General features: G+C 39.9%; 1 protein-coding gene across 1 annotated transcript in view; it reads left to right on the plus strand.

Moving 5' to 3' along the window:
* The window catches only part of LOC148037166 (GDSL esterase/lipase At4g10955-like), a 97,397-nt gene extending 91,305 nt beyond the window's left edge, over positions 1-6,092 (plus strand). Inside the window, exon 3 of the mRNA XM_087677251.1 lies at positions 6,026-6,092. Coding sequence (XP_087533377.1) covers positions 6,026-6,077 — 52 coding nt within the window. The 3' untranslated portion in view covers positions 6,078-6,092. The remainder of the gene's footprint in view (positions 1-6,025) is intronic.
* The last annotated feature ends 6,117 nt before the right edge of the window (positions 6,093-12,209 follow it).

Here is a 12,209-nt window from a genome sequence, read left to right on the forward strand (position 1 = left end):
GATGTAACATGTGAAATCGCGTTTGCGCCAATTGAGAAGATCTTATATACTCGTGGGTGATGATCTCCACGTGTCATTTTCTCATTGGCCATTTGATTAGGGTCTCTCAAATGTTCCTTGTTCCCCCCTTGCACCTATTTAAGGCCACCCAATTTTTTTCACGCACTTTTCTTCTCCATTTCCTCGTGCATCCAACGTCTCCGACACCATCTCCGTCACCCCCTCCGTCAACCCCTACATCATCCCTCCGTCTCCTTGTTCATCACCGACACCATGTCGCCTCCTTTGTCCATACTCCGTCACCCCCCTCTGTCAAGGTCATCCTCACCGCAAGCACAATAATATCACGTCGTATTCCTAGCTCGTTCTATTCCTAACTCGTCCTAATCTCATGAAAACGGTGCGATATTGGGGTTTGGAGATTCCAAAAGGCTCCTATTTGCGTCGTATTCCTAATTAATCCAATACTGAGCGAGTGCATCACTTCAAGAGGCTTATACCTTGATATTCGCATTGTATAGTCAAGCAATCTAGAGCTATTGAATCTCAAGAAGATGTCTGGTACAGAGATGTCACACATGTCTACCTCCACATCTATGAAGAGGAAAAGAGTCCTTGAGCCTACAATGACAAAGGAGTTAGTTTCCTCAGATGTTTCAATAGCATCTCATATGTTTGTGACAACTAAAGGTTCAAGCAAGAATCCAAAGAAGGGAAAGGCTTCAAAGTCTCTTGTGAGGATCCTAGGGCTGTCTCAAATTATAGATGTCACAGCCTCGGAGAAGCTTTTGGATTTTCTCATAGAAAACAATATTGACATTGGTTTCTATCCAACAGCTAGGAAGATTTTCAATCTAGGGTGGGACATTGATCAAGTTCTTAATTTCTCAAATGACTTTATCAAGGAACATTTGGCAGAGTTTGAAGAGTTGGCATATCCTATTGTTCAGTTGGATTCCAAGGAGTATGTTCACACCCTAGTTGGAAGGTCAGGCATTGAGAAGTCCTTGTTTACCAAGAAATGTGGTTATCATTTTCTTGATAGATTTTATGCACCTGAGTTATGCTATTTACACCCATAAAAATGCAAGCTTATGCTTAAATCTAATGTATTCATTGTATTTTCCCTTGTGAAATACCCTCTAAGATCTGATGAAAAGCATAAAGAAACCTCAAAATTATCTAGTTGTTGCCTTCTTAAAGAGATTGTAGATGAAGTTGGTGTTGAGGAGCAACTAGATACCCATATGGAAGCATTAGTTGCAAAGGACCTGGATGTTGCTCAATTTAGAGCATAGACAGTAATTGAAGAGATCACTATAGAGGTTGATGAGCCATCTAACACTCCTTCAAGCCTTATCGCTCCATCTTTGCCTACTTTCCCAATCAAAGACGAGTACATATTATTGTCTAATCTCCAAATTCTTTTCAATTTGAGAGAAGATTATTGCTTGGTAGTTGCAGAGGCATCTATAGATGCAAAAGGCATAGTGTATGTTGAAAATGAGTCCAAGGAGGACTTACTTAAATTAGACACTCAAATGTCTGATGATAAGTTTGTAGATGCATCAAATGCTTTTTCCCTATGTTTAAGCAAGGTTAAAGATTCTGAGAGAGAGTTACATGCTGCTGAGAAAGAGTTTGACCAATTTCAAGAGAAGCTTGGAATCTCCAATTTCGGAAGGGAGGAGTCAGAATATGTAAAGGAGCTCAAGGATACCAAGGAGACATCAATTAGCTTATGGAATCCAAGAAAACTTGAGAGTGATGAAAATCAAATGGTAATGCATTGTTTTGTTTTTGTGGAACCACATATATCTTTTCATTTTTTTCATTCTGACTATTGCTTTTACAATTGGAGATTGCAGATGAGGATAATTTCTTGGGAAGAGCCAAAGGATTGAGAGTTGGTGGTAGTTCCCTGAAGGATGTTGCACTTGGGCATTATATATCGAAGATTGATCCCAATATTCTGTTGGTTTTGCATAGCACTTTTTCAAAGGAGGCCTCATGGCCAATTGTCTATGTTAAATCACTTACAAGGATTCTTGGATACTCAGGTTTACAGTACAATGCGTTCTCGATCTTTGAAGTTGTCTTTGAAAAAACCAATTGAATAACTCCTAAAGGGCATTGGTTTTTGTTGCTCCTCCTGCATGTCAAGTGCTCCGAATGAAACATATACGTGCTTGGTAGTGAGATTTCTCCATACCTTGGCTACTGTAAGTTGCTAGGGGACCTTGCTCTTCCACAAAATAAGGCCCATGAACAAGAAGAATATGATGTGACAACCCAACAATAAATAATCAGTTTAAATCATTAAACCTTTTTTTCAAAGTAGAAAGGTTCAAATTTATGTCTATCTTACCAAGTAGAAAGCAATATCATTTTCTCCCCAAGCTTCCTTAATTGCTTAAACAAGATTCACAAATTGAACGTTTGTACTCTTCCGAATAGTTAGATGTTATCTTTTGTTCCCTAAGAATTTTTAAAAATATGTCAACATGTCTCCAAACCTCCATTCATAGGAATACAATTCGTGGTGTGCTAGCCACATTTGTTGTGATTACACACAAATCTCTCCAGCACTCCCACAATGCATTCATTTGTTTACCAGTATGATTTCTTAGAAATCATCTAGCTTTTGCACCCCCCATAGAAACATCTGTTAAGACCTCTCTTGTTTTCCTAGAGGCTATTGGATCCTTTCTCAAGTGAACTTGACCTCCATGAAAACCCATTTTTGACAGTAAAGCCTTACATTTATTATGTAGTCATCTGACAAAGATACTGGTTTTATTGAATATGCATAGTCAAGATGCAATCTAAGCAACTTATCAATTATTCTAATCTCCGCATGTAATATACAAATATGAATATTCCTTAGAGAGATTGAGAGAATATGATCCCACAAGCCATCCACGTTTTCAAACTTGCTCAAATGTATAGAGTTCCGAGTCGGGGCTCTTCTTGCTAGCTGCAAAGTACTCCATTCTTTAGATCCCAAACTCTCCATGTAATAAATACAAGGATATTTTTCATTGGCCCCATTACTTAATCCAAGCATACATTTGATACTTTTTAAGTCACCACTCATATGCCATTCAACATTAAAACTACCAACACCATTGACTACCAACATTTCACCTTCACTTTGAGACTTTATAATATCAGGAATACCTATATGAGAGAAAAACCATTTCAAGATTTCATGACTTTTTGTTGGTACTTGGGCCGTACCAATCAATCAAACCTCCATCTCGGATTGTATCTTAAACTATTGTTCTTGCCTCCTACCAGTACTGTAATCCAATGCCATGTTCATGATACAGATGCTGACTCTTTCTATGTTTTGTCCCTTTTGAATATGTGCTTCATCCAATTTTAGTGTGAACTTGAAAATACCACCACATTCTTGGGCATTAAATTTATACATATGGACCATTGCAATCTGGACTCTTTTAAGATCAATCTAAATATTATTAAATGTGTTGTATTCAAAAAAGGCCTTTGTTTTATGTTTTTCATAGGGCATAGATCCTTCTATATGGATATACTCTCCAAAAACATCTTGAATCCCATTAGGGCCAAGAAGGCTTCAAAAAAGGCACTTGTAAGAAAGTGATTAAGTTGCTAATTAGTTGAGATTTAGGAAGAATGAAACCTCTAAATTTGGTTGTCCAGATGTGATTAATGAGAGAATATTTGGTTCATTGAAGAGGTCGGCCATTAATTGTCCTCATCTTTTAATCCAAGTCAGGGGTCACCTTTTCGACCATTTTTGTCTTGAACTTGAGAGATTTTGTATTTTTGAGATTTTTGCACGAAAATCACATTTGTTTGCTCCCGCATTTTCTTTCTACACACTATTCTCTTTCGCCATTCTTTTTGTTGCACTTGCTTCCTATCACTGTGAGATTCTTGCTCGGTTCATTTGCTAAAATGTCTAGCAATACCTCTTCAAATAACACAAGCACAAGCACACGTAAATACAAGCTAATTGTTCAACTAGATCCGATTTACACATCTTGGAGAAGTATACATCATCGAGTATTGATAGATGAGATCGAAGCCAACAAGTTGCGAACACAAGGAATGAAGCATATAGATTTGTGGGTGGACGGAAATATTTATCCTAGGGATCCTTCTACAGGTAAACCACCTCCTTTTTTCAATGTCCATGACTATATAAGATATGTTGGAGAAGGTTACAATGGGATGCTTGGCTACTGTATGAGGTTATACTCTGCATCTTACACATATATAGCTCAAATGCACGAAATGAAAAAGCACTAGAAACTGCACAAACAAATATTTTAGAGTTGACAAGTCAGATTGATGTTTTGAAAAATGTTAACAAGTCATTGCAGGATAAGCTAACATGCTTGAGGGAAACTCCAGTAGGATTTAGAGAGAGGAAGAGACCATTAAAAAATATAACCAACTTGTGTAAGAGAGCAAAGAAAAGGATACTAAATCTTACAAAGAAATATGTCTCTAACATATTAGGCATCAATATTCGAGAGAATGAGGAAAGAATCGAACTTTTGAAGGAAACCATGAATAAGAAAGATATTTTGAGGATTCCTAAGTCACCCAAATGCGGATTTGAGAGGTCCAACTCTCAAAGAGTTAGTGAAGGACTTAAAAGGCACGATAAAAGCAGATGAAATTGTAGAGATGTGTGATACTGTGGGTATAAGTCTGAAAGGTTATCATGCTATCTCTGGATTATGGTTTAAAAATCTTAGACGCAATAGGGTAACTGCATTTGGATTGCCCCGAGCCCTTGCAGTTTCGACTACAAGAATTGCCACAATGCGTTTAACAATATATGGGTTGATCTAAAAAAGGTGCAAATTGCAATGGTTCACATGTATAAAATCACAGTAGAAGAAATTTATGGCGTTCTAAAGTTTGCCTTGAAGTTGGATAAAGCACAGATTCAAAAGGGACAGAAGATGGAAAGAGCTAGCATTTGCCTCATGAACATGGCATTGGACCACAGCAATGGTGAGGGCCAAGCTCCATTGCATAAGATCCAATCCGAGATGGAGATTTGGTGGATTGGTGCAGCCCAGGTACCAATTGAAAATCATCAAACGTTGAAATGGTTGTTCAACCATATAGATATTCCAAATATCATTAAGTCTCAAAGTGAAGGCGAAATGTTGGTAGTTGATGGGGCCGGTAATTTTAATGTGAAATGGCATATGAGTGCTGATTTAAAAACTATCAAATGTATGCTTGGAATATGTAATGGTGCAAATGCAAAATATCCTTGCATTTATTGCATGGAAAGTGTTGGATCTAAAGATTGGAGTAGTTTGCGACCAATAAAAAGAGCCCCAAATAGAGACTCTATAGATTTGACTAAATTTAAAAACATAGAAGACATTTGGGATCCCATTCTCTCAATCTCTCTTAAGAATGTTCATATTTGTACTTTGCATGCAGAGATTAGAATAGTCGATAAGCTTCTTAGGTTGCATCTTGACTACGCATATTCCATTAAGCCATTATCTTTATCAGATGAGTGTATTGATAAATGTGAGGCATTACTATCAAAAATGGGATTTCATGGAGGCCAAGTTCACTTGAGAAAGGATCCAACACTTTCAGGAAAAACAAGAGATATCTTGGCCGATGTCTCTATGGGAGGCTCAAAAGCTAGATGATTCTTAGGAAACCATTCAGGAAAGCAGGTGAATGCGGCTTGGGAGTATTGGAGAGAGCTATGTGAGATCACCACAAATGTTGCAAGCATGCCCAGGCTTGTGTTTCTTAGAATGGAGGTTTGGATACACCTTGATGTTTTTCTAAAACTCCTCAGGCAACATAAGACAACATATACATATGCGGAAGAGTTCAAAAGATCAATCACAAATCTTATTCAAGCGATAAAAGAGGCATGGGGAGAAAAAGATATCACTTTTTATCTGGTAAAGTAACAATTATTTAATATGGGTTTATTTTGATAGGTTTTTCAATTGGTATAAAATGAGTGTTACTTTGTATTTTGCAGCATATTCTTCATATTCATGGGCCTTACTTTGTGGAGGAGCACGGCCCCTTAGCAACTTATAGTAGCCAAGCCATGGAAAAATCCCACTATCAAGCACACACAAGTTATTTTCGAAGCACAAGGCATGGGGGAGGAGTTACAAAAAGCAATGCTTTGGAGGAGCTATTCAATTGGTTTTTTCGATGACAACTTCAAAGAATGCAGATAAAATATGGCAATGACACATGAGCAGTCACATTTTTATATATAAGATAGAATATATACAAGCTAGCTTTCCAAAGCTCTCACATTCTCTTCCTCCTTAGGGATCTTTCCTCTATAACATAGAAATTTTCTTCTCTTGTAGCTAGCTATGGATTTTACATCAATTTGGTTTGCAGCCAATGCGTAGGATGTGAAGGCCAAAAAGTATCTTGCTCTAGAAGTAGAGTAACCTGGACCGTAGCCAAAAATCCTAATTGCTGCAGTCTTTTCCAAAAACATTACTTTGTGGGCATTATATTGTAATCATGAGAAACCTAGAAGCCTTGTAAGAGCTTTAGTACAAAGTATGGGCCATGCTACATCCTCTGAGAAACTACTATGAAGTACCAAAAATGAATTAGGATCAATCCTAGCTAAGTAGTGGCCAAGTGCAATGTCTTTCAATGTACTACCACCAGCTCTCGATCCTTTGCCACATCCCAAGAAGTTATCTGAATCAGCAATCTCCAACTACAAATAACACCCATACCAAATGAGCGTGGAACTCAAACCTACCAATGTGTAAAAGCAAATTCGAAATAATCTTACCACTTGGTTTTCATCATACTACAATTTAACTGGATTCAATAAATTTATTGATGATGTCTTGTTGGTATTTATCAATTCTTTAACGTACTCAGACTCCTCTCTTCCAAAATTGGAGATCCCAAGTTGGCTTTGCATGCGATCGAACTCCTCATCAGTAATACTTAACTCTTTCTCAGCATCTTTTGCCTTGTCAAAACAAAGAGAGAGGGCTTCACCAGCATCAATAAACTTATCATCTCCAGTTTCGGTATCAAGTTGAGTATCTCTTCCTTTGATTCATTATCTATGTCAACTATCCCATTTGCAGCATCAGAAGGCTCTGCAATAATGGCCAGACAATAATCTTCCTTAAGATTGAAAAGTTTTTGAATATCGGACAGTAATATGTACTCCTTCTCCTTGAAAGGTATAGATGGTAGAGAAGGAACAGTATAGTGAGAACTCTCATCAATTGCAGGGTTTGCATTTCCTTGGCTCTCCTCAATGATGGTCTCAGCTTTGAACTGAGCAACATCCAGCTTCTTAACAATAGAAGCCTCAAAATCTACATCTACAACCTCCTCTGTTTCCTTTTCATCTACCAAGTCATCTAACATACAAAAGCTAGCAGACTTTTCTCCTTCTAACTATTGCTCATCAGCTTTCATAGGATATTTGACAAGGGTGAAAACAATAAAAGTAGCAGACTTTGACATAATCTTGTAGTTCTTGGAATGAGTGGAGCACAATATGTCTCTTGCATAAAACCTGTCCAGAGAGTGGGCACCACACCTCCTAGTAAACACTGAATTTTCATTGCCTGTTGACCCAATAGGAACATGGACATATTCCTTTGTATCAACTTCAATAGCAGGACCTGCTAGATTTTCAAACTCCAAAAAGTCCTCCAAAAAATATTTTTTACAATATTACAAAACATTATCAAGATCCCAATCAGGATTAAAGACATTCTTAACAACTCCATAGAAAGAGAGATCCATGCCATTCTGAAGGATAAAGTCAAGAAGCCTCTCTGATGGAGTGACATCAATAAGCTCTGATACTCCAAGAACTCTCATTGCAAAATTTCCCTTCCCTAGAGATGTCCTTGGCATTCTGACACTGGTGGTGGAGCATGGGGAAGAAACAAAATGCACAGGCTCATCACATGTTGAAGCCCTTGAGCCTATAGAAAGCCTTCTCCTTTTCCTACTCCCTGGTAGAATCTTGGAGCCCTAAAAATCTCTGGGTTTAGACATATTTGCAAGGCCTACACGATACGACACTTTGAGACGTAAATGTTAAAGACGTATGTTGCTACTCACGCCGTATGGTGAAAAGTACAACAACAAACATTCAAAGGGGAACGGAAACAAACGAGAATCTGGGAAAGCAAAAGGCCGCGACAAATCGAGACAAGAAGAAGGCTACGCCTGAAATGACGCGAGAAGGCAAACCTGAAAAAAATGAACACTCGCCCTCACGCCGTATCGGGAGACGAACGAAGAAGTCCAAAAAGGCAGCCAAAAAAGCCGTACATGACCGACACCTCCTTATATAGGGCATGCAATTATGCCACATGGCACTAGCCATTGGGCATCGACACATGGCATCCATGTGGCAACCACATGCCAGCCACGTGCAACTAGCCGTTGGGCCAAGACACGTGGCACTACCGTGATGCGGCACGTGGCTGGCAAACATGTGGAAAAATCAGGGTGCGACACGTGGCAAGCCCGAGTTGCGACACGTAGCAAACAACACGTGGGATGAGACACGTCAACAAGGCACGTGGCAAAGCGACACGTGGCCCGATCGTTAGTCGACACGTGGCATATAGACGTTAGATAGACACGTGGCACAATTAATGCGAGACACGTGTCACGACACGTGGCATGGTTGACGAGGGTATATAAGGGACCCTTTTGCTTACGTGTACACTTTACATTCTCTCGAGCTCTCAGGCCATGCTTACGCGATACGGAGCGATCCCACTTTTACGCCTATTGTATTCCTCTCTTGTCGCATTGTATCAGTTGCCCTCGCCCGATACAGAGCGAGGGTGCTTCTACGTCTTTCCCGATTTTCTCCTATCGCGCCGTTTCATGGCCCCTTGTTCGATATAGAGCGAGGGCGTCTTTTGGTGGTCCACGTTATTGCCCTCTCGCGTCATATCGGGCTGGCTTTTGCAGGCATTGGAGTTCTTTGCTTTCGCATCTATTGTGCTCGTCTCTGATACGGCGCGAACGCTCAGATCCATCTTCCGTGTTTGTTTCTCCTGGCGCCGTATCAATGTTGTTTCCTCCTCTGCATGGCAAGGACAACGCAAACTACAAGAAAAGTTTATGTAGATAGGAAGAACACTAGGGGTAGAAGGAAGTTACAAATTGATGAATCTGAGGAGGAACTCCCTTCAAATATTGCTGAGGCTGGGCCATTAGAGGCCCCAGAGGATATTGCCACAAAGATCCCCCTACACCAGGTGTTGGCAGGCATCTTCCATGGAGTCAAAGCATTCCACTGCAAAGAATTTTTCTTCTCCTGAAGTTGAAGAAGCTAAGGGTGAGGCTTCCCTTGTGAAGGATTCATCCCCTCCAATTGCACCCGAGCCTACTTCTGCTGCAGCCAGTGAGTCTCCCAAGCCACAAAAGAAAAAGAGAAAGTCTCGGTTCTTCTACATGCAGAGGTGTTTCAGTGAGATTAGAAAAGCCCAGAAAGCCACAGAGCACGTGATTCCAAAGGCTGCTTTCATAAGAGTTGTAACAGAAATCTCTGACAGATTGTCTAGAGTGGTCTTCATAAGAAGTGGCAACTCTCAGCAATTCTTGCTCTACAAGAGGCGGCAGAAGATTTTCTCATTGATTTCATGAACGATGCTTACATTGCCGCTGCACATGCTCATAGAATTACCAAAATGAATAAAGATTTTAGCATGATCAGCAGAATCAGGTATAGGTTCGATAAAGTGTTGAGGCCCTTGCCTTCCACCAATCAAAAAGCCTATGACATCCTTAACATTCCCCCGAAATTGTCTAGGAAAGGGAAAAAGCCAAAGGTCGAGGATGTCACTCACCTTTACTCTACAAGGGATGCCAGTCAGCAGGAGTCTATCTTGAAAGAAAAAATGCAAGAGGTCTTGAAAACTGAAGACGAAGTTTACAAGAGGAAAGCGGCATCACTTGGTCCCATCAACTACGAGAGGATGGGTAAAGTGTATGGGAAAATACTTGTGAATGTTTCTGCGGAACCTGAGAAGGAGGATTACCTTAGTATATCTCCCAAGGACAAGCCCATGTTGGAGAAAAGGGATGTCTAAGATACAATATAGAGGAAAGTGAGATGCTAAATCAAACAATGCATAACTAACTATACTAATCAACTAGCGCTATAACTATGGCAGCTATAGATATGTGTAGCAAACTAAATATAATAAGTGATAGATTAGTAGCTATGTGAGGATCATAATGACCACCAAAATACTAAGTATAGACTTGTGGACCGATCTACCCAAGTGGTCCATCATCAATATCCAAACCTGTTGAGCTTGCCATCTCAACACTCTCCCTTAAGCTCAACTGTAACTTTGCAACTCCAAGTAAGCCTTGAAACTTTTAAAGCTTCTCTCTGCACCTAGTGCCTTTGTGAAAATTTCAGCTATCTAATCTTGTGTGTTGACATATACCGAGTCAATCTCTCCTACAAGTACCTTCTCTTTCACAAAGTGGTAGTGCACCTCAATATGTTTTATCCTAGCATGGACACTAGGTTCCTAGCTAGTTGTATGCTACTCATGGTCAGAGTAAATGACAACTTGGTACACAGATCCGTCGCCATATGCGCGTGTAGTGAGCATCAGAAGGTCCCCAAGAACAAAAGAACTCTACTTTTTACACCAAAAACCAATGAAGAAAGCTTGCATGACATGAACAAGAGACCGATTGGGTGCAATCTCCCCCCATGCCTTGTGTGAGCGCTCCACAAAGCATGTATTTTATATATTATTCATCTTCAAGCTCAAATAATAGCCCAAATTACAAAATAGCATGCTTTAGCTTTTGAGTTTTCGTTTGTGCCAATAAAGAATTAAAGCTAATGGGCACCCAAGAAGTCAGACGGTACCCAAATACAATGTTTAATACAAATATTTAAATCGTGAGCCCATGCGCATACAAATAATAATAAATAAATATGAAGCGCTTTAATAAATAAGCGCGATAAAATATAAGCGCCATGCCTAAGATACGCGCCCATCAAAAATTGACGATAATTTGAGTACACGCTATCCTCCAATGCTTCCCACTGCCACCGCTGCTTGCTCTACACATCAACATAGATAGGGTATACAGGTAATTGGCCTCTAAAAGGTCGTAATAAACTGATATGGAAAGTCTAGAATCACGATCAGAAATAATAACTTTTGGTAAACCATGGTTAGTGAAAATAGTTTTCAAAAACATTTGAATCTAAGGAGGGGTCCACTACAGAGGATATCTATCAGATAACTCTAAATGAGCCGATAAAGCCTCAAGATAGGATAAGAGATGCGGATGTGATTGAGTTAGACCTTGGCACGCCGAATGATTCGCGGCCAATTAAATTAGGTTCCATGCTCAGTTCAGCAGAAAGGGAGGACTTTGTGTCCCTGATTCAAGAATTCCACGATATTTTTGCTTGGACTTATGTTGAGCTGAGAGGCATTCCTCCCAGCCTGGCTATTCATACCATTCCTGTAAAAGAAGGCAGTCGTCCTGTGCGTCAAAAAGTAAGGCATATGCCTTTTGAATTGAGGGACGGGCTTTTTGAAGAGTTACAGAAGTTAAGGAAAGCTGGTTTGATCTTCCCTGTTCAGCGCACATAATGGTGTTCACCAGTTGTTATCAGGAAGAAGAAAAACAACCAGATCTGATTATGTGTGGATTTTAGAGAGCTGAATAAGCAAACAGTTAAGGATTACTACCCGTTGCCGTTTATTGACCAGATTTTGGATCAATTAGCGGGTAGGGAGATATATTCGTTTATGGATTGCTTTGCGGGATATAACAGATGGCAATTGCAGAAGAAGACAAGTTGAAAACAACTTTTATTACTGTCTTTGGTACTTTTTCATACCATGTGATGGCCTTTGGTTTATGCAATGCACCTGGATCATGGCAATAAACAGCGGACAAGACCTTTGGTGACATCTCCCCAGATGAGTCGAAAGTATTTATTGATGACCTGGGGGCAGCCACTATAAGGGAAAGGATGTTGATTATCTTAAGAAACTGCTTTGAGCACTGCAGACAATTTTGTATCGCTCTTAACCCACGGAAGTGTGTCTTTGGAGTACCTTATGGGCTATTGTTGGGCCATGTGGTCAGTTCAGTAGGCAGATTATCTGCCGTTTTGGTCCACCGAGGGAATTAGTGTCGGA

The sequence above is a fragment of the Lygodium microphyllum genome, chromosome 4 (assembly GCF_053477565.2).
Source record: "Lygodium microphyllum isolate KBCC chromosome 4, Lygodium_microphyllum_v1.1.10, whole genome shotgun sequence".
Classification (NCBI taxonomy): domain Eukaryota; kingdom Viridiplantae; phylum Streptophyta; class Polypodiopsida; order Schizaeales; family Lygodiaceae; genus Lygodium; species Lygodium microphyllum.